We start from the raw sequence: 23,006 nt of genomic DNA, 5'->3' as shown, positions 1-23,006 counted from the left end.
TTGGCTCTGCCTTTTTTTAAAAAATTTATTAAAGGACAGCACCAGTATCAATTAAAAAAGCAGAAATCTTTGAAAAGGAAGCTCAGAAAAAGGTCTTAGAGGCCTTTTTGTTTGCATTATTGGAGCATCTTTGTGTGCAGGGCAGACTGAGTCCTGCCCAGGCTCATCCTGGTGCACCTCAGCTGTGAGGATGTCACTGCCTGCCCAGAGAATTTGTCAGTATGAAAAAGATTCTCAATCTGACTGCTTTGGTCAGAAGTGAGGGCATAAAGGTCAGAAATACTACTGAGGGCCACTGACTCTTTGAAGGGTTTTCTGTTACTTTTAAGGAAAAGAAAACCTTTTATTTCAAGAAGATTTGGTGATGATGTGGAGATCACATCTTCCATCCCTATCAGCTAAGTGGTGTGGGAGCCTTAGAACCTCACTGAGACAGCACAAACATGAAGCAGCATCTCTGGTCTGTTTTGTTGATTATTTGTATGTAGAAATGAAATGCAGAATGTCCAATTAAAAGCAGTGTCAGGAATCCTGAGGTTCCTCAGAAATGCTAATGCAGCTGCCGTGCACATGAGGAGTGTTTGTCTTTCTGTTTTTGTTTTTGTGGTTGGATGTGTAGCTTAATATATTGTTACCATAAATATACCATAAAATATTCAGGATGTAGAACATGGTCAAGTTCGTGCTGCTGTTGGAATGTTTTAACTCCTGCATTTCCTGATTTTTCCTGAGCAAGTTTGACATAGAACTAACCTTTGTTTTCCCCTGCCTAGGATTACATGGAACTGTGCTGGTTTGACTTGGATGGCAGGGAGCCAGCACGTTTTATTTGTGCCTTTTGTAACAAAACCTCAGGGTACAGGTGCTCCAGACTGGGAGAGGGAATTTAAGACAGGTGCTTAAACGTGGAGGGAAAACATGCTGTAACTATTGTAGAAAAATTACCAGGATATCCTCTAATCTACCCTGTGGGGTGTTCTGATTTTAAATGTCTGCTAGGAGAAGGCAGAGCATCAGTCTCGTGGCAGTCACTTCCATCCATCACTGTTCTCCCTGTGCTTGGAGCCAGCTCCTTTTCCCTAAGAAAGAACTCACAGCAAGGAGAGGAGAAAGCCAAGCAGGAATTTCACATCCTGCACTGCTTTAAGTGCTCCTGTGGCCAAACTAAAAAAAAAAAAAAAAATGTTATGCTTATGTTAGGAATGTGTTTCCTTTGCTGGTTGTGAGTGTCAAGGTGTGGATTTTAAATAGATTCTTAAATAGCTCAGAGTTTTATTGTGGTTCACTTCAGATTTCCTTCAGAGCCTTTTCTGCACATGACTGAAGGATTAGAAACCAAACAGAAGCACGGAAACCAAAGTGATGCTCAGGCTTTTTTTGCCCCTACTTTGCTCTAAACAAAAGCTGCAGAAAAGCTGAATTCCATTGATTTCTATTACATCAGTGCCCCTCACCCCAAAACTGCTTACTTAGTGGAAAGCTGATGATTATGAATATGGCCTTATGGATACTTTCCTTCTCCATAAAGAATATCCTCCCCACCCCCTGGGCCCTGAGTAAAGATTCTCACAGATAACATCATGCATGTGGCATCATCCCTGTGTCCGATAACGAGGGCCTGCTCAGCTTCCCTGCCCCTTCCACTCCTCATATTGATATATTCTCCATCCATTATTCCCCAGGGATGGAGACAGTTATTGCAGCCATTAGCTGGCACCACATTTCTATTGATGCTGTTCAGTAGAGCCCTGAGAGGTAATTTTGCAGATTTTAGTCAGAGTACTTTATTGTATAGAAAGTCTCAAAAGGCTCTCCTCACCACAAGCCAAAAATCAGTCAGTGGATGTTAAATGCCCTGCACCTCTCCAAGTGAATAAAACCCCCAATCCAAATGGTGTTGGATGCTCTAATCTGCAGTTTGGATTTGGGATTCCTGTTTGCTCTCACATTGACACACGAGGAATAATTTGGTGGTTTCAGTTTGTCACAGGGCTGGTCTGGAAATCACCAAGGCTTTTTTGGACATTTCTGTTGGAATTCCTTTCCCTGCCAGGCTCACAGGGAGCAGTTTGAGCTCTTAACTTTGAAGTAAAAACACTGGATGTCATGAAGAGGTTTAATGCCTGAAGAGTCACATTCTTCAAGAAGTTCTGTGTGTTTCACTCCTCAGCTGTGGGCATTTCTCCTGGTTATCCCACACAGGATAATAATTGACAGGATTCCTGTGTCTGGGGGGGATCAGCTCAGATCGAAAGTCCTCAGGGCAGGTGGGAAGGGAGCTCCTGAGTCACAGGATTTTCTTGATCAGTGAAGAAGAGCCAAGTATGTCCCTGTGGATTGCTATAAGCACTTCTAATTTTTACACACACACATCTATATGAGCACCTGCCACTTCACAGCATTTTTCCCTGAGAAATGCTGATTTAATTTTGCTTATTCTTTTTAACAGTGGTATTTATAAATAAGAGTGTTTTTTTCCTGGCTGTGGGAACCAGTGTCTCACCATTCCAGGATAATGCTGGAACACTTTTTGGAGAGGTCTTCAGGGGCACTGTGGTGGATTTATGGGAACAAATGGCTTTGGTGCTTGCAGGAGGTTTTGCTCCACTGCAGGAAAGTGTAGATACAACAGAAAAGCTGCATAAAGCCACAACAGAGGCCTTAGTCCCCAAGATGTGTATCTTCATATCTCCTGGCTCTGACAGCTTTACAAATTAGATGTAAAGCAGGAAGTGCTCTTTGTTTCTATATAAGTTATTTTTATCTAAAGCCCCCAAATCCTCAATGTTAAAGGGCAAGCAAAGCCATCTTACATTGTCCTGCAGAGAAACAACAACCTCAGTGGCAACTTTATTATTTGTCACTGTCCAAGTCTGAACAAAAAAAGAAGGTAAACCTGAGATTAAGCATTGCCCTGAAATCAGTCAAATTGGTGCTAAATTAAACAGCCAGGCCTAATGAACATGAAAGGCCACTGATATTTTTAGTAAAAGCTCTGGGATTGGGCTTGGACCTGCGGAGTAACAGTAAAAACATAAAATCATGGAATTCCTGAGTTGGAAGGGACCCACTGGGACCATCAAAGTGCAGATGCTTCAAACTGCCATGGTAGAGTGGACAGGGAAGGAGATCTCTGTAGTAATAATAATAATAATAATAGTAATAGCAACAGCAATGATAACATTTAAAAAAAATTAATCTGTGGTCCTTCCATAAGCTTCTCTGAGGGAATTCAGTTCTTCTGATGCAGGATAGCACAAAATCATGGAATGGTTTGGGTTGGAAGGACCTTAACAGTGTGAAGCCATTCCCCTTGTCCTGGTGATCCAGACCCTTCTCCAAAGCCTCTCTCCAGCATTTATGGCTTTACTGTTTCAATTTATTTCTACTTGGTTTTTTTTTCCTTTTAGTATTTTAATAGCAGTAATGCCACTATTATTTAAAGTTAAATAAGGGGGGAAAAAAAAGGTTTGGGTGGCAAACCTGATTTCTCAGGGGGTGCAGCCTGCTCCTTTGCTCTTTTACTCCATTTTACGGGTGATACTTAAACAGAAGGAAGTACAAGAACAATAGAAGAGTTTTGGAAAGTATGTGACAGTGTGAGAGTAATAACATTTACACAGGGCCTTTCATCTAGAAGGAACCCAGAGGAATTTGTAAACAGTATTGCTTTATACAGTTTATAAACAACAAAAAAAATTGGTTTGCTAAAAAAAACCAATAACCAAAAAACAAAAACCCAACCAAACAAAAAAATATTAGATAAAACAACTTATATGATTTATTTTCCTTGGAATAAACAATGTTTTTGCTACAACAGTATCACTCTACTCATTATTTATTGCATATTCCCTTTCTGTGCTCTCTGTCATGGATCTGCTTTCTGGCTGCTCTGCACTGCAAGAATTAAGGATGGAGTTTTGTAATTTCATTCCTATGGAGTGCTCTGTGTTTTGTAAGACCCAGAAAAAGAATTACAGATTGATTATTAGGGACGTAGCATCACTTTAGTGGGTTCTTGGAGCTATTTATTTAAAAATACACAATGGCCCTGCTTCACTGATTTTTGAAGTGATAATCCAGCAAGTCCTTTGAATGATTAAAGGCAAAGAATTTCAGTTAAAATGAGTTACTTCTTTTGGAATTTGTTTAGAAAACGGTGTTTGAAACCACTGGACACTTCAGATGACATGTTTCATCTTTAATGAACCTTGCCAGGCACTGATCAGAAAAATTTTTGTGTCTCCAGAAAACAGGAGGGTTTCCTTTGGATGGAGATGAGCCTGGGAATCTCTGCCTTCATGGCATTTCCTGTGACCCAAAAGATGCCATTTCTGCCTTATTTTGGGATTAGGGAAAGAATCCTAAAAGGATTTTCTATTAATAACTGCCCATCCTCTCAGCTTGAAATAAAACTGGACTCCTCTGGTATGGATTCCTCACAGGTACAAGGTGTGAGATATCCATTAAAATCCACCCCCTAGGAAACAGTAAATCAAAACTAGTTATAAAAAAGGATGAGCGTGTACCACTGCAAAGGAAATTGGAGAGGATTGGGGAAAAGAAAGCAGTGAAAACAATGGAAAAAGAAAGTTTTCCTATTAAACTGATAGGGAAAAAAGACTGAAACAAGACAGAAAAGAACTTAAAATGTTTTTCATTAAAAAGTAAGAACAAAGTCAGGATAGAGGGGATGAAAGTCTGGAAAATACCAAAAGCAGATTTTTTTTTTTCTGGACTATAAATGTTGTAGGGAATAAAGTTCTTATAATGTGCTGTGAAATTAAAAATCAACCAGTAGTGTCTTAAGGTAAACATGATGGGATGTGTTTGAAGGAAAGCAATGCTAGATGATTCTGATTCGGCTCTTTCATTCCCTCAGCTTTATTAATTCCATTGTTAATTTGCAGTGGTTTATAAGATGTCACTTTACAGTGTGTTTTAGTGAGGTTTGAGAAAGAAATGAAGTTGTGCTCTGGGTAAGGAATTCTGCAAACTGGAAATAAGCCCTGACTTAGCTTAGACAAGTTCTGACTGTTCATATCAGCTTTTTCTAGAGAGAGTGTTGTATTCCTGTATTTCCTTTGAATCTTTATTTTATAAAAAAGCTGTGGAGATGCTGAAGAGCTGCCCCAGTTGAAATGGTTCAAGTTTTATTAGTGGTGTGTTTGGTGATTTATTGGCCCAAGCTCTGATCTAGCTGACACGGCTTGTAATGACTTTGTTCCTCTGAGCAGCATTTTCCCAATGTGCTGTTTGTTTAAAAGACAAGTGGGAGGACAGGAATGTGTTGCTTTTCTCCTCTTGGCTGCTCTCTTTGTGTTCACATTGGCATCACTGAAGATCCAGGATGAGCTTTTGGAAAACAATTCAAGGAAAGGACTGGAGCCTTAGTTTTCTGTAGGAGCTCAAGACTGATGGAAAGATCCAGAATCAGAGAAGGGGATATTTGTGTGAATTTTCAGAGCTGAGTAGAGGAGGTGATTTGGGTTGTTATGGGATTATGGATATGAATCTCCAAAGGGTGGTACAGATTTTCATCGTTACCACAAGGGTAGTAATTGAAAAATAATGTAAAATAACTCTTTTTGCTCACTCACAAAGCAAACATTTGTGTAGCTCTTTGGAGAACTTCAGGTAATGTGGGATTCCTATATCCTCAGCAAACCAAAATATATAAAATCATCTTCGAATGCAAATAATGACAAACCAGGTGCTTATTTCAGTTACCATTTTATAACCCAGTTATTAACATAAAAGCTAAGAAACTAAGAAATTGTAACACTGGAGAATTTCCCTATGGAGCTGTTTGTAGGCAACACTTCCATCTTGGAAGTGGAAAAAGCAAGGCACAGGATAGGAGGTCCCAGGTTGCCCTTAGCCATGGCCCTGTTCAGAAGGATCTTGGAGCCCATTTCTTATTCCTCACTGTTGCTTAGGGCAGCACCAGTTGGAGTTTTTGGGTGTAGGAACTTGATAAAATTAGCAGAAAAACTTGGACTTTGATTCTGATTTTCAAAATGCAATTTTTCTTCTTTTTTTCTGCAGCTTTGAAGTTACTCATTTCCTCTGCACAGAGGCAGAAGATCACTGTGTACTCAAAAGTTATGAAGTAGTTTCCAGTAGGTTTTCACCTATATTTTTGTGGGTGATAGGCCCAGTTAAGCTGGTTCTAAGATCAGATGTTTTTTAGTACTTGCTTGGTTTGCTGCACTTTTGGAAGGACTTTCCCTCAGTGATCCTTTCTTGGATGACCTCTCCATGCTGTCATTAAAACTTGGAAACTTTGGTCTTCTTGACAGTTAGTTCTGCATTCTCATTATGTTCATTCCTATTGTAAACACACTGAAGTTGCTGCTGTTATTGCTTAGAATGGCTTTTTCCTCTGTTGTTTTGAAGTCTAGTAGAAATAGAAGTTAATCTTTAAGAGAGTGGGGCTGGTGAGGATTGGATGGCCCAGCTCGATGGGTCACGCCGTGTCTGTCTTTTCATTTGCCTCATAGATGATGTTCTGCTGACTCCAGCTGTTTTTTTGGAAAGCAGAAAAACAATTTGCTTTTCCTTCCCATAAAGTATAACCCTTTGTTTATCCTTGTGCTGCTGCAAGTTTCCAAAATGCAAAGACTTGCAAAGAAAAGAAAGGGAGGAAATAGCTCCTTTTTTTATGCTGTTTTTCGTATCGGAGAGTAGAGTTTAGGACCGAGCTGAATTGTTGACCTTTGTGGAGTTTATTCTTAGAATTGGCTGATTTGTGTGTGGAGCCTGATTGACTGAGCCCAGTTCATGGGACAAACCACGGGCAGTGGGTTTGGGGAGGGCAGTCCCAGCTTTTCTAAGTGACTCTTCTATTCAGTGATCAATTTTGGATTTGAAGAATTCTTTTGCAGTTCTTCATTGACTCCAGTTCACTGAAGTAATTGAGAACAGCTCCCTTTTTCAAGCAAGACTTGTATTTTGCTGTGAGTTGTTGAATTGCTGAGGCTCCTTTAGTTTTCTCCTGCAGGGATGTTATGAGTTTGGGAAACGCAAGTCACTGCTTCCAAAGTCACTGTAGAGATTTACAGGACGAGAGTTATCATCTGGCAGCTTTTAATGCTGTATTTTATACATAAAAGGGAAGGTAAAAGAAAGGTTTGGGGGACCTGAATGCCTTTCCTGACCCAGATAAGAGCTGCCGAGGCAGAAGTCGGCATTAAAACCTCCCTGGTCCTGATCTATAATGTCATCGGAAGAACACGTTTGTATTTACAACCCAGGCCTGTATTTACAACCTTTTTTTTGCTTGCTTTGTTCCTTAAGAGGCTCTGGCTACCCACATTTTATGCACTCCTGGAATGCAATAACAATTGTGGCATCATCTCTTCAGAATTCGTTTTCCTTCCTGAGATCAGGGCGGCGATAAGGCCTCACAAAACCCTCACTGGGTTCTGCCTCCCCGGCCTGACATGGGTTTAATTGGATGAATTAATTCTCTCCTTCCCTTGCTTTCTGACCTTTGAAACAGCTCGCTGTGATCTTTGGAATTTTGCAATACCCTCAGTGCTCTGCTCTGGAAAATGAAATCCAGGGTCGTTTATCTTGGCGGGGCCTACGCGGGCCCAAAAACGCATCCAAAGTGTTGTCAAATGTCCATTTAAACTTCCAGAAACGTCTCAACACCTCCCACACACCCACTCACCGCTCTGCAGGTGTGGAAAATGAACCCATTCCACTCGTGTAAGTCCTGCTGTCCTCAGTAAATGTTCTGGGCTGTTCTGGAGCCTGCTGGAGAAGAGCTGGATGTTTGCGGAGATCCGGGTGCTTTTCCTCGCTGTGGGTGCAGTGTCAGAGTCTCATACAAGAGATTTTGGGGAAATAGAAGCTTAACTGGCTGTGGCTGGGTTTGGGCTTTACTTATTTTTTTTTTTTAGGATTTTATGCAATAAGCTGCAGAAAAGTTGTGTTGTACGTGTTCTTCTGAAACGCTGTTTGCCTGAACCCGGCGCTCCTTCTGCCCGGGATACAGGAGCAGCTGCCCAGGGCTCCTTTAAATCAGACACACATGTCTGTAAGGTCTTCAATGTTTTGTTTCTTGGCCAGTCAGTGAGAGAATTTAAATTGCAAAATTGACTCTATTAGCCTAAGAACTGATGAAAACTGAGATTAACCATTTGCTCGATAGCCTCCTCCTTCCCCCCGTTCTCTCCTCCTTATTTTTTCATGTACAAGCGTATATTTTTAAATACAAATGATTTATTTTGTTTATAAAAATATTTATTTTACTTATAACATTTTATAAAAATACATATTTTAAAGACTTTATCTATGAAATGCCATTTAATACGGGCCTGATTCATTTTAAGCCTTGCCATGTTTTCATTCGCAGCTATTTTCTCTTATACGTATTTTCATGTTTTCATCCTCAGGAATAATTCTCTTTTCTACATTCATTTTTATCCATATGTATCAATCTATTTTTAATGATAATATAAAGGTAATGGAAAGCAGGTGAACAGTGGAAACATTGCCACTGTTTTTAAAGGAATTACAAATTTTCCCACTGTGTAAAGTTAAGTTTGTGCAAAAGTATATTGGGAGGCTGAGGGCTTGTATATAGAATTGTTAAAATCAAAACCAAAAGCATTTTGAAAGGCTGAGGGCTTATATATAGAATTATTAAAAACAAAACCAAGAGTACAATACATCCTTTCATTCAATAAAGATCTAGAAGAGCTTGAAGTGGACAAACTGTTCACCAACAGAAAGGTGGCAATCAAATAAAATGAATTAAAATGTGAAGATACGCAACTGGTCAAGTCAAACATCAATATTCCCTCACCCCAAAATGCCATTTTTATATCAAAATGGCATTAAAAATGCAAACATAAGGAGAAATTAATATTTACACATAATTAAGTGTTCAAAATAGCTCATCTAACCACAGCCTTATCTCCAGAAACAAAAATGCAAGCATCCACTGAGTGATATTAGCAACTGAAAGGCTTTTGTTTAGACTTTTTGTTTTCTTGGCAATAAATAAAATTCTTTGGAAGAAGTCATTAAGATATTTCTTAATGTTGCCTTTTCAAACTTTGCAGGCTGCTATCCTTGTCCAGGGCCAAACATGAATCCTATTGCTCTTGGAAGCCGTTGGCTTGCTTATGCAGAAAATAAGGTAAGGAGGGGTTTGATATCAAAAAATACTTCTAGATTTTTGTATATATGGGGGAAAATAAAAGGTCTCAGGAAAAAGGTACGTGCAAAAGAAGGTTTGTATGAGGAGTTGCATTAAAATGACAGAACCTCAGTATTTTTATATATCAGATCTTTACTCTGCACATTTGATTTAAGCTCAGGAACTTGGAAGGCAGAGAAGACAGCCATCAACATGTGTTTCAGTGAGGTAACTCAATAATCAACCCATTTTGTGCTTTAAAAGTTTAAAGCATTTAATTACAGACACTTGTGAAGGTAGGCAAAAACCACTTCCTAAATTCTGCTTGGGGAAACTGAGTCTGGATAGAGCCTGGGTTTGTCTGAACCAACACAGCAGGGCACTCTGTAGGTTAAAAAATAGCATTAAATTGGCCACTTTTGAACATCTTTGAAAAAGTTAAGCTCCAGGGGAAAAAAAAAAAAGAAAATGCTTGAAGACTTTTTCTTCTTTCTAGAGACAAAGGAAATAGGTCCCAAGCAAAGAAATGATCACTGCCGTTACCTAGAGAAGTGGTTGTGCATTTAAAGCTTGAAGTGAAGCCTCAATTCAGCTTCTAATGCCTTATTTTTATTTCAAAGGAGATGTTTTTTCTCCCTTCCACCTGTGACTGGAGAAGCTGTTTCTAGAGCTGAGCCAGAAATTTATCAGACTTTAGAGACGTATTTGCTGTTACACCTCCTCCAGCACAGCTGATTTCTTCCCAAATTCAAGCCTGCCTTTCCTTTAGTGCCACACCTTGCTGGTGCTGGAAAACTTGAACCCTTGTCAGCAAGTATTGCTGCCAAAACATCAGCCACTGATCAGCAAAAGAATTGTATCACAAAAGGGATTTAAATGGCTTGTGTGTTCCCAGGTAACTTCACTGTGGGCTTTCCCTAGTTTAAGTATTTTTATTTAGATATCTAAATATAAGCAGGACAGAAAAGCCTCTAGAAACAAATGCATCTTACAGTAATTTTTAGTTTTATTTAGCTTAAATAGTTAAACAGGCAGCATGTTCTGTGTGCAAGCAACAAATACCTATTTTTTTTCTAATTTTACATAGAAGCACAGATTCTGTTGTTAGCTAGGGTTCAAAGGCAAAACCTACTTTTGTAGGGTGATGGCAGGTACAAGAGTCTTGTTTTGATTTATTGATTTTGAAGGAAGGCAATAAAAAGCAAACCCCATGTACATTCCTTTAATCTGTTAAATGCAAAGTTTCAAACAACTCTTTTCCTTTGTCATTTCTTTGCTTGCTCGTCATAAAAAGGAGGGGAAAGCCACACTTGGATTCTTAGAATGTCTGATATTTAATGTTACATATACATGGCTAAAGCTTTTGATTATATTTATTTAAATTTATTTGTGGTATTGCTGCCAGACCAAAAATCCCACCATTTCAAAGTTTATGAATTCTTAGTGAGTACTCATCTGGTAATTGAAAACTGGAGCGGGGGACGCGACAGTCTGGGTGGCACCCAGAAGATTATAAAAACGGGTTAAGTGTCTCAGCAGGGCTTTTTGCTATTTGTAGGAAAAAATACACCACTGTACATGATAAATAAGAGCTCTGGTAATGGGTTATGGGTTTGTGTAGTTTAATAGTAGTTACTTGGTTGCTGTCTTTCTTCTTGTAGCTGATCCGATGCCATCAATCCCGTGGTGGAGCCTGTGGAGACAACATTCAGTCTTACACTGCCACAGTCATTAGTGCTGCCAAAGTGAGTCCATCATCTGCCCTGGGAGAGCTGCTCGTGGAACATAATTATGAGGTTTCCCTGCTGAATTGTGCTGTGTGTCATCACCCCCCTCCCTTCACAGAGAGGAGAGCACGCTGAGAACCCTGCAGGCATCAGCACCGTGCCTGCACTCCCCATCCTGCAAATCTCTGACTGTAGCTTTCCATAAAGTGTTCCTGTTTCTGAACTGATTTTTTAAAATTTTATTTATTAGAAACAGATATTTATATTAGAGGGAAGTGACAGTGGGATGGATTTGTATAATGGCTATTCATAATGGTACAAGTTTATATGATTGGAAATCAACATTGTGAATTATTAGTCTTTTAGCATCATGAAAAGTGACTTTACAAGTGCCTGGTGCTTTCTGGACTCCATCACACCCCCATTATACATTTTGCTCTCTCTGAAGGGTGACAGCGCAGTACTGGAGCTAATGAATTACCTTCTTTGAAGGTTAGAGCTTATTAATGACTGTTTACATATAGGTTCCATTGCCTCGTTTTCTTACTTCAGATGATGTTATAAAATCCCTCTGTTTTCAGAGAAATGTCTGGGCTTTTGTAGTATCAAAAGAAGCCCATGGCTTGGAAAAATCTTAAACAAGACTGAGCACAACTTTTGTTTTACTGTCTCCCTCCCAGCTCCTTTCCTTGCTGCAACAACAATTTCTTTTTCTTTTTCTCACACACACACACACACACACACACAGAGTGAGTTTTGGCACTGTGGGCTGAACTCGGTGCTGATTACAAGCTTCCCTTGTTACCACCAGCCTTCTCATTTCTGATATGTGCAACAAAACAAACCTAATAATAGGAATGAAATGACAGCGCAGGACAGAAGGCTCAGTGGCACCGAAGAAAACAACAGTTAGGAGAAGCCACAAAGAGAGACACAGGGCAGGCCAGCTCATGTGAAAACAAAATATAAAAACAAACATATTCCATCACAATCACAGTGTGGCTGGAGAAGGAGAAAAATCACAGCTTTTTACATTGTTGAGGGGAACTGGAATTGCTCCTCTCCCGAGGCGATTCGCTGGATTTCTGTGTACTTTCACCATCAGCACAGTTAAAAAAAAGGTGTGTGAGGGGAAATCTCCCCAAATTCCTTCAATCTCAGCATCGTGAACATCTTTTTTATAGCACAGATAAGTTTGAAAAACTGACTGGCTTAGTGTGATCAGCCCCAGTTTGGATCAGATGTGGCAAAATCCTGCAAACAGATCACTGTAGCTGATGACCTTCCCTGCTGAGTAGTACGAGCCAGGGATCATCATCCAGAAATTCTGCTGTTAAGCTGAATTTATCACACTGAAGTAGTGCTATTGCATCATGTGAATAGATACTGAAGATAAAATGTGTTTATAATCATAGGAAAGAAAAGATTGTTAGCCTCTGTACAGAGATAAACTGCCAGTGAGAGTTAGGAAAAGGGATAATCCCCAGGGCACGGTCGCTGTGCTACTCTGTATTTGCACAGCACATTGCTCATGCTCCTGCCTGTTGGATGTTACTGTAATAGACAAGATTAATACTAATATAGTTTTAAATATTTGCATGATTTGGCTCTTGAGGAGTGTCTCAGCCTTAGTGTATTAATTTGTTATCCACAAGTGCGCCACAGTAAATCTGCAATGTTTAATTTATTAGTGATTTCATTGAGTCTTGGCTTGCTATCTAGCAGGTTTTCATTTCTGATAACTGCAGGGCTGACTTTCTTGCTGGCAAATAGATGCTCCAAATACAAAGATGCTCCAAAGATAAAGAGCTCTTCGGAGCTCTTTTTCCATCTCATTGCCTCACCATCAACTTCACTCCCTCCTTATTTAATTCTTCATTTATGAACCTCTGCTGCTGTTGTGTCCTATCAGCTGCAGGGGTTTGTAATTCCTTTGCTTTGATCAGCACAGGATCAGCTTTTTGGGAAGTGGGTGTCCTTTCCTTTTCCCTGCACTGCTGCTTTTTGGTTCAGAAGTGGTTCCATTAAAGTTCTTGTTTTGCCAGGTTACAGCCTTTTGTCTGGTTGGCTTCCAGTTTCCTAATGAAGTGAAAGAACCTTCATATGAAAGAGAAGGAAAGCTGAGGGCTTTCAGCAGGGTCTCTTTGGAGAACTGCCTTTCAGATCCTCTCTAGAAGGTTCCTGCCATAGGATAAAGGTTTTTTTCAATCCAGTTGGACAAACACAGTAGAATAGACATGGAATTTCTTTCAGAATAAACCCCATTATCACCTTGTTCAAACTGAGTGTGAGGCTCGGCCTCACTGTGTTGACACCCAAGGCAGATCTTTTTGATATGTCTTTCTGCTTTCTATAGATTTTTCGTTTGAAATTGAATAAATAATATAAAATACATTTATTATGAGAAACAGGAACAATATATTGTGTTGTCACTAAAAGGATGCAAGGCCTTTGTTGGAACAAAGCATCCTAACAGGCACTGAATGGTGCATTTTAATTCTTTTCATCTAATTAAAGTTGTACTTATTTTTCAATTAAATGAGGTATGAGGGCATACATTTATTTTAATTAAATATATGTATTTCTTTATATTTAAATGAATATGAGCAGCCATATTTTTAAGTAGATAGGGTACACATGAGCTTATAAATAATGTGTGTTTCTGCGCATTGTGAATCACTGGTTACAAAAGAAACTGGATCAAATATTTTAATTTTATTTATAAGCAAACTTCACTGGCAGGTTCCCATCAGTGACAAAGGAACTGGGACAGTGCAAACTTCAACCCATTTCATTTAAAATGTATTTGCTCTGTCACATGTCTCGCATCAAATTATAAACCAAGTCCTTCTCACCTCATAACTCCTTTGCCTGATTCCTTCTCCATATCTTTTAATCCTGTAGTGGTAAAGTGATTTAGCAAAGGCTGCATCTGTTTTCTCTTGTTACCTGATAACTTCTTAATGAGGACTAACAGCTTATGTGAGAGCAAGGTCATTAGCCCTAATGGATGGAGGGGACAGCTGATATGGCATGGGAAAGGTTAAAGATTACCCCAGAAGTTTTTGCAAATATACACAACAGCACAGGGCAGTAAGTGCTGTAATGGTTCTGCACTGATATTTCTGAGTTAATGGCCTTGGCCACATCTCTGCACACCTCTCCCTGCTGCAGGCCCATGTTGCTCCCACACGGAGCAGGGATTCAGCTGCCTGGACAAGCACGGTCATTTTTTTTCTAGAGAGCCATAAATTTATGTTTGGTACTTTGTCATCCCACTGCTCTCATTATAAATATTAAAGATATTTTCTAAAGCAGGTCAGTTACAGTTTTTAGCCTTTCCCTTGCACAGGTATTTTGCTGTGTAGCATTTACTGCTTTCTCCTCCCTGCTGTATAAACTGAGAACGAATCATTTTCTAGGATTTTAACTACTGGCCAAAAAACTGCCTTGTCAGTTTTTGCCAGGAGAGCTGGAATGCATTCCTGTGATGGCACTGGGGCTATTTTAGGTTTATTCCTCAGCTATCAATATCTGCTTTATGTTACCTTTCCCAGCCTCCTGAATTCGCCACTGTTAAAACCCGTTTTATTCTCCTCTGTCGTAGCCGGGTATAAAAAGAAATAACAAGAAACAAATGGCAGGATATTACTAAAGACTTTAAACCCCCAAAGCCATTCCTGTGCTAAAGGCCTGGCTCGATTTTAAGTGGAAGTATCTCCATTAGCATTAATGGGGTGAGTCCATCAGCAGAGGCATCTCAGAGGTTAATCAGCCTTCCTGGCTGGCCGTGGCCATCGATACCGTGTGGCGCCTGCTGCTGTTGGCCCTTCAGAGGTTTTCCTGACAACACACTAACAGACTTTGTGTAAGTCATTTCCCATGAATTATTAAAACAAACGTTTGGCTGCTAATTGATGAACACTAATGTGTTTTCTAATCACTGCAGTTTGAGATTTTAGCACTAAACAAAGCAGTTGCAATTGATTTGTGGCTGCTTCTTGGTTTCAGCCTGGGATCTGGACATTTTTTTCCTTTTCAATTTAGCAGGCAGCTTAGCTTGTCTTTTTAGTTAAGAATTGGCTTGTTACAGTGTCATTCCATTCTGATCTCTTTTGCTATTTCTTATTTATATTGCATAATAAATCTGCTCAATTCTTCACAGGCAAATAAGGCACAGTCCTTGGTTCAAGGAGAAAATATTTAAAGTTGTAGCTGGGCTTGTTTTTCTTTCAATCTGCATCTCTCCTACTGTGTCTACTCTGCCTCTTTCTCCAAATAAAATAAAGCAAAATAAAAACGATCTTCAGCATCTTTAGCTGCTAAAAGCTGGTGCTTTTTTGAATGTGTTTTGAAAGCCACGTCTGGGAAATGTGCAGAGCCTGGAAAGTCCCATTCCTTATGCTGGGATGTGCCTGGGAGTTGTCCTTTCCAGGACCTTGAGGGTGGCATTTTTAATTTTCTTGGATTTGAGTCCCATATTCAGTTTTAATACTTAATTTCTGAGGAAAAAATGAGTGTGTCAGATGTAGCAAAGGCCAAATTCTTGGTCTCTTGCACTGTGCAGAAGACAAAACTCTGTCAGCTTTGGGGACTGTTTGTATTTCTTTGTGAACACTGCCCTCCTCACGCCCATCGTGGCCTCATCTTTGATCCTTCTGACCATCCATGCTCTTGGAGTAAGTAAAATCAAAGTAAAAAATCCCCCCAACACTGGAATACTTTAAATATGAAAACATTTTGAACATTAAAATAGTTCCTTTTTCAATAATGCTTTGGCATAATTGAATTCCAAACTAAAGGTGAATTCTTCCATTTGCTAGGATGCCAAAGTTTTCAAGCCGTTTTGTTACAGCCTTTTGCAGCTGCTACATCACTCCTAAAAAAACGCATTTCTACAAAAAATCCGAGCCGAACCCACAGCACAGCCCTAAACATCATTTAAAGTTTTTTTTTTTTCCCTTTTTTTGCAGACAATAAAGACTGGGCTGACAATGGTGGGGAAGGTGGTGACACAGCTCACGGGGACGCTGCCGTCGGGAGCCACCGAGGAGGAAATCCTGGCTCACAGCAACCTCCGCCGGAGTCCCCTGGTGCCTGGGATCGTCACCATCATCGACACCGAGACCGTGGCAGAGGGACAGGTAACAGTGAGCACACAGACACAACATGCATTTCCTCCACAATCCCAGGGAAATGGTTTTTGTGCTGTTGGGAATGAGAAATAAACCAGATTTTTTTCAGGGCAGGAATTTTACAGACCCACAGAACTGGGATGAAATCCTGTTTGGGCTTGAGATGCAGCCAAAATATATATTGTCCTTCCAGCATATTTATGTGACACTTTGACAAGATCAAGTGTGAAGTGTCCCATTTTGTCTCCCCAACACTTGTTCCTAATTGACATTGATTGATGCTGATCAGTCGAAGTGGAGATGTACTCTGATGATATTTATTAATACAGAACGTGCCTGGAACATGGGCTTGTTTAGGAATAGGGGGAATTGTTGAAATCCAGGTTAAAAAAAAATATGAGAGAAGTTGGGTATGAAGTGTAAAAGCTTATCATTTTATATAAATCCCAAATGCAATCGAGTGTGATGCTGTTTTGTGAGGCATTTGTACTTTTTTACTAATAATAGAGTAAATTTACTGTACATAATAATACACAGTACAGTGCTTCAGGTAGGATCATTTGTTACAAACTCCATACCATTATCAGACAATTTTTAAATTGCTGGATTTTCCTGTCTTTATGACAGAGAAGATATCCGTGTCTTTTTTTGTTTGTTTCTACCACTCATTTAATTTTAAAGTGTCTGGTCCTGAATTTAGTGTTTATGCAGAACTCCCACACACTTCATTAATCTGTAACTAGTCTGTAAGATTTTTTTCCTCGTGGTCACATTTATTGAATTTAAAGCAGAAAAAATCTTTATTTTTTTCTTGTTTCCCCCTATCTTTATGATGCTCATTGCAGGTAAGTTAGTGAGGTATTAAGGACACATCAGAAGCCAAGTTATGTTCTTTTCTTTCCTGACAGGAAAATAAAATCTTTTACTTGAAAAAAAAACAAAGCAAAGAAAAACCTCATTATGGTTGTTCCCTGAGAATTAATTTTGGAAGTACTTAGCCAAGCAATGTTGCTTTGAAAGGGGATTGTTCATAAAACAGAACAGACATTTTCTTTCAAAACTGAAATAAAAGAAAGAAGAAAATGGAAAATAAAATTAAGATCTTAGAGTCAGGTCTTAAAATAATTCTGTTGGCTGTTGGGGTTTGTTTGAGTTTCCAGGAAAAAAAAAAAAACCAAAAAAGATCTTTTGGCTTTTTGTCTACAACAAGGAAAGAAAAAAAAAGACAAATTTTACTTCATAAATTTCTGATGAAGCCGTTTAATGTGGTCATTATTTCTGCTGGTCTCTGTCTGTGCTTTGATTCTTCTGCATAGGCCTAGGGGGAAAAAATGATAGATCTTAGGTTTTTAAGGCTTGTTATATATGATTTAGGGGTTTTATGAACTTGTCCTCTGACCCTAACAATACAGGGAGCTATCAAGGCCTAAAGGGCACTACAGGAGAGGAGCTGTAGAAATGATAACGCTTGTCTATCCCTGCTGCTCTAACATAAATAAGCCAGCAGCTCTAGGAAAATAAGTTTTGTCTTGAACCTCTAGGAAGTTGGATATCCTAATTGTATGTATGTATTGCATTCATATTTTTGTGATCTGAAGTTTTTAAACGTTGTTAAATTATATTATTTATTTGCAGTGCTGCAATTTGCTTTCAGAATTAGGGTTGTATTTCTTCCAGGAAAAAGAAAATAACCTTTCTTTTGCATTGTTAGATTTTTATGGTGCAGGAGATTTTTTGACTATTTTTTCTTACTGAAATGTCCCTCTGGCAAAAAAAAAAGTTGATTAAAAATAACTAAATGCACTTTGTAATTGATCATCCCACACTGCCCCAGTACAGAACCTTCTCATGTGAGGAGTGTCCTGGGTGCTCCCAGTCCCTCTGAGTCTTTTCCTGTCCCTCCAGCTCTATTTCCAGTGGAAATGTGAGTTTTTGTGCAGATGAGAACTGGTAGATCCTGATTTTGGCAGGGATCTTGGCATGTCCTGAGGAGCCTGGCAGGGATGTGATGCTGTGTGCTGGCAGGAGAATTCCTGCAAGGAATGCCAGCGTGGATGGCACTTGTTTGTACTGGCTGGGTAATCCTGGCTGGGTTTAAGGCAGAATTCATGGAAGTGTTTTAGCACATCTGACCTTTAAATGAGGCGAGAATCTCACTGAGCTCATCGTGGCTGCCCTGGACTCCAGCAGACACTGGAGCATGGAGCTGATCCCAAAAGTGTGAGCTCCTCATTCCGGGAATTTCTGAGATTGTTTTACTCTCCTGTGGGAAATCAGTTTGCTGGGAGTGGTCACCTGAGCTCCATCATCACTGTGGCTGAGAGGGAGGGGTGATGGAGCAGGTTGGGGATGCCAAGTCCAGCCTCTCTGGTGTTTTAGGGTCATTCTCTGATTTCCATTTAAAAAAAAAAGCATCTCTGGTTTTTTGAAAGTTATTGGTTTATAGAATCACAGATTAACAGAATCACTAAGTTTGGAAAAGACCTGCAAGATCATCAAGTCCAACCTTTGACTGAATCCTGCCATTCCCATGAAACCAAATGGCCACATCTGCTCATTTTTTGAACCCTCCTGGGGATGGTGACTCCACTTCTCTGTGGGGGAACTCCTCTTCCAGTGCTGAGCCACTCTCAGCAAAGGGATTTTTCCTCGTCTTAGTTACCCCAGTTTTCAGATTCCTGAAAATAAAGAGTTCTGGGTGGAATCAACAGACACTTCCAGCTGGGAAGAGATGCCTGGTTTGGGATGTTCCACGGCTGTGCCTGTCAGGCTCTTCCTACACTCACTGGGAAACGCTGAATTAAAAATTCCAGTCAAATATTCTCTGGGCTAAATTAACATTTGGAAAACCTTGAATCCCATTCAACAGGGTTTTGGTAGCAGCTCTGGGGATTGGTGTGTGCTCACATGGGTTTCAGCCTTGTCACAACTGAGGGGAATTGCAGAAGCAGGAAGGAGTTATTTTCTTATCATCAGTACCCTCCTAATACAAAATAAATACCTCACCTCCTTCAGGTCAATAAAGATTTCTATCACTTGCACAGCCTGACTAAGAATTTGGGTGTTGCAGTGAAAGAATACATTTTCCAAGTAGTTAAATATATCTGTAAAGTAAGATATAGTAAAGAAAGAGAAAGGAATAAATATGTTTTAAAAAGAGAAAATGGAAGACAACGAAATAAATCTAAGGCAGGCAAACACATCATTTTGGAGGAGAAATAAGCATTTTGTTTGAGTGGAGAAGCTTTTTTTTTCTTTTAAAATAAATGTATCTAAAGTCTAGCAAATCCAAGTACTTCCTCAGTTATTTCAAGCACAGCACACAGGTTTCAAAGATGGACTGAGCTGCTCTGTGCCTGTGTACAAATATAACAATTTCTGTGCCAGTAGGGTGATGAAGGGACATGTTTGGGACCCAAGCCAGGAGAGCTAACTACAGCTTTGAGTTTTCAGTAATTTTTTATCATTTCTCCCAGTTCCAAGGCATCAAATACAAGGAATGTGAGGGGGAGCTCGATGTATCTCATTCACTGCCCTGCTCTGTGCTGCCATGGCAGAGGCTGAAATGCAAACTCACCACTGAAAAATACACAATTAAAGACCAAAGAACTCTCCTAATGTAATCTTGCAGGATTAAATATGCAGGGAAAGTATTTTTAATAAACCTTATGAATGTAGATACTGTAGGAAACTCTCATCCCCAGCAGTTGTTTATGTGATAGCTCCTACTTTCAGAATTGGTGATACTTTAAGAAAATTTGAATTATGAGGTAATTAAATAAATGCAGAGGAATGCAGAATTATTGACGTTGGCTGTCAGGAGATATTTGTAAAAGGAATAAAAATAATTATCGAGGTGCCCAAGTAACTTTGTGGTAAACCAAAATATGTTAACAAGGTTGTGTGCTTGTTTAAACTTCCTTCTAATGAAGTGTTAGCAAACTTTTCAGTTAGATGGAAGGACTATTTATTTGAATCCCTTAATTAGTTGAAATGGATAAACCTAAAGCTGTACAGATGTCCTCTTTTTCAGTAATTGGAATTAAATGTGTAAGACTTTATTGGCTTGGGTTTGAAAGAAAAATTATTTTCTTTCGACCTTTGTTTCTGTATTCTTAATTAATTCATCCACTGGGCCACCCACGTGCAGGCTGCAATAATGACCTTGCTCAAAAGTCACCAGTTTTGGGGCTGAATGTAAATCTGTTCAACATCTAACAGTTGGTTGACAGAGAAAGATGTGGCCATTTAAAAATACAGAACTCGATTCTGGGTGCTGCGTTCGCCGGGGCTGTGATTGATGAGATCTCGCCGCGCGCTCGCAGCTCATCCACAGCTCAGGCAAATATTGGAGGGAATATTTTCAAAACAGCTCAGCAAAACAAGATAACATGTTGATCTATTTATGTTTTAAAATGTGATCAGGGTGGGGTTTTTTTTTTCCTGTTCCCTGTTAACTTTTTATTGCATTAAAGAGGAATTTTCAGAAAAAAAGCAGCCGACTGCCGCAGTTTCCAAAGTTCATTTTCATTTGGTGAGGAGTTGATAGCAATTGAACCACATCAAGATGCTTATCAGGAGCAGGAATTGTTGTGAAACTTTGGTCTGAAGCAAAAAGAAGCTCAAAGAGTAAAGCATATTCAATAATAAAACTTTAACTACAGACATAATTCCACTGGTCATTAACACCAGGGCTTTTATTTTAGGACCAGCTTTGGCAGAGGTTGATCTGATGTCCCAGTGCTCAGATATTTGGCCTCAATTTTCTTCACTTTTTATATCTACGTGTATTACAGAAGAATTCTTTTTATATAGAAATATAAAAAGAGCTACAGGATTCCCTCAGAGCATAATACTGTCTGCCTCACTTTTATTAAAGGAGATCTGGTTTTTGTCAAGAAGACATTTTTGTCTCAGATAAATGGTTCAGGCTGAGCGCGAGGCTGGTTTGAGTTTATGCTGGATTCTATTAAAAGGAGTGCAGTAGTTAATGCCACAGATCTATCACTTTTAGCCCCTTTCCACTGAAGTTTGACCTTGGCTGTAACTTGGGGGAGGCTCTTTGTGTGGAGGAACTGAATCAAACTCCAGCTCTTTAAAGCATTGGGGATCTCAAGTGTACAGCAAATATTTGTGATATCATATTCATATTTATAATTATTGCCAAACCTATTTGTTTTTATGATGATGGGGTTACTCTTTTCTTAATTGTATTAAGAGTAGGACCTGCCTGATTAGATTTGGGTCCATTTTTATTTGTGTTACTTTCATGTTTTATTTAAAAACATGTCTCCACTGGGATAAGTGGTGTAATTTGCCTTTAAAGATTAAAATAATTAAAGTCATAATTACGAGTGGCTTCTGTTCAGCAGTACGGAAAGTACCACGGAGGAAGGAAAATATGGCACAGAAGAAAAAAGCTCTGGCAGCTGTTACCTCCTGCCCTCCAAGCAAACACCACTGGCTGGTAGTAAATGTAACGATGCCCTCGGTGTTTCGTCTCTTCTTTTAGAGTGAGATAAAGAGGATTTGATTAATCTTTGATAAACTTCAGAGTTTTGTAGTAACAGAGCTGCTTTGGGAGCTGGTTTGGCTTGGCACATCCAGCCCCAGGCTCTTTGGCTGGGCAGCTTTTGGGAAAATCCTGTTGCAGCTCTTGATAAAATAATTTTGGGCATCAGGAGCAGCTGAGGGCTCGTTCACAGGAGAGTCCTGGTAGAAGAGTCTCAGTGTTGGTCTCTTGTTGGGAGCTCTGCGGGGAGGATCCTGCTGAAGCTCAGTGACTCTATGATTACCAGAGCAAGGCTGAGATTTATGAACCTTTCTCAGTGAGAGACTTTGGAAATGTTTTTTACTCGGAACAGCAGAGTGGTTAGAGGCCACTACCTTGGAGAAGGAAGCCTGTTTGGGAGGAAGAAAATTGCAGCCTCAGGATTCCTGTGGGCTCTGCATGCTCTGGGAAGGAGAATGAGCTGCTTCCCTCGAGCTCCCTGACAGCACTTGCATGGGTTATTAGGGAAATTGTCCCTCTGTTTTGATTTTCAGGAAAAATTCCCAACTCCGCTGTTTTCAGGGGCATGAAACCCTCAGCTGGCTGGAGGAGCTGGTGGTACATTGGGAAGGTTTGGTTTGATATTCCTAAAGCACCGGCTGTTGTATCAGCATCATTTTGAGTTCCTTAAGTTCTGTAAAAAAGGGAAATTCCTGCTGGGATTTAAAGCTGTGCAAGCTCTGAACTGGGATGGGGACCAGGCTTTGGTTTGGTGGCATCTCTGGGAGGGACATTTGGTTGATGATGTAGTTAAGTCCAATTCCTTGGATTTTTTTTCCCCTCCTTCCATTGTAGTGTTGGAATTGTAAAAAGTGATGTTTGTTATCCCCAGCTGTGCAGTGCAGAAGAGCAGGGGGAGGACCGGACAAATTTCAATGGAAAAATTGGGGATTTAAAAAAAGCATTTTTCTCTGTTCCTAACGGATTTATTTTTTCATGCTGATTTTAAAAAGAAGAAGAATATTTTCTCATCTTTCCATGCACAAGCAAGTGTTGTTTCCATGTGTGTTCCCAAAGCCAGATAATGCCCATTCTGACACAGGGAGTGACACAGATCAGGTGCTGAGAAAGGAGCCCTGAATGTCACATTCCCCACTGTCCAAGATTTCCAAATTTTTGAGTGATGAAGGTTCTTCTGTGGTTGGTTTTTTTGGCTTTTCTTTTGCTTTACTTGATTAGTGCAGGAGATGAACATACTTGAGTTTGAATCTGCAAAGGCCGACCTGCTGTACCTGAAAATCCGCGTTTGCAGTGAGAGGGGGAGATCTTTAACAACTCCTTTTGCACTGGGGATTTTTTTTCAAGAAGATCTTTTTAAGCAGTAAATGACAAAAAAAAAAAATGAAAGCATGGAATCAGTTAACATCACATACAAACAGAGATTTGGCCTTTTTGGGTTCTCAGATTTGTATGTCTAAGGTATTTTGCAGTTTTTAATG

The 23,006-nt window shown here is 39.7% G+C and overlaps 1 protein-coding gene across 7 annotated transcripts in view; it reads left to right on the top strand.

The window, feature by feature from the left end:
• Nucleotides 1-23,006, top strand: part of BCAS3 (BCAS3 microtubule associated cell migration factor) — a 300,156-nt gene that overhangs the window by 37,877 nt on the left and 239,273 nt on the right. For all 7 annotated transcript variants that reach the window (XM_082294442.1, XM_082294446.1, XM_082294444.1 and 4 more), the window contains exons 10-12: nt 9,078-9,154; nt 10,816-10,899; nt 15,855-16,025. In XM_082294442.1, coding sequence (XP_082150568.1) covers nt 9,078-9,154; nt 10,816-10,899; nt 15,855-16,025 — 332 coding nt within the window. The remainder of the gene's footprint in view (nt 1-9,077; nt 9,155-10,815; nt 10,900-15,854; nt 16,026-23,006) is intronic.

The sequence above is a fragment of the Coloeus monedula genome (genome assembly GCF_965178545.1).
Source record: "Coloeus monedula genome assembly, chromosome: 20".
In the NCBI taxonomy this organism is placed as follows: Eukaryota; Metazoa; Chordata; class Aves; order Passeriformes; family Corvidae; genus Coloeus; species Coloeus monedula.
Note: the sequence above shows the minus strand (reverse complement) of the source record. Positions and strands in the feature narration are given on the sequence as shown.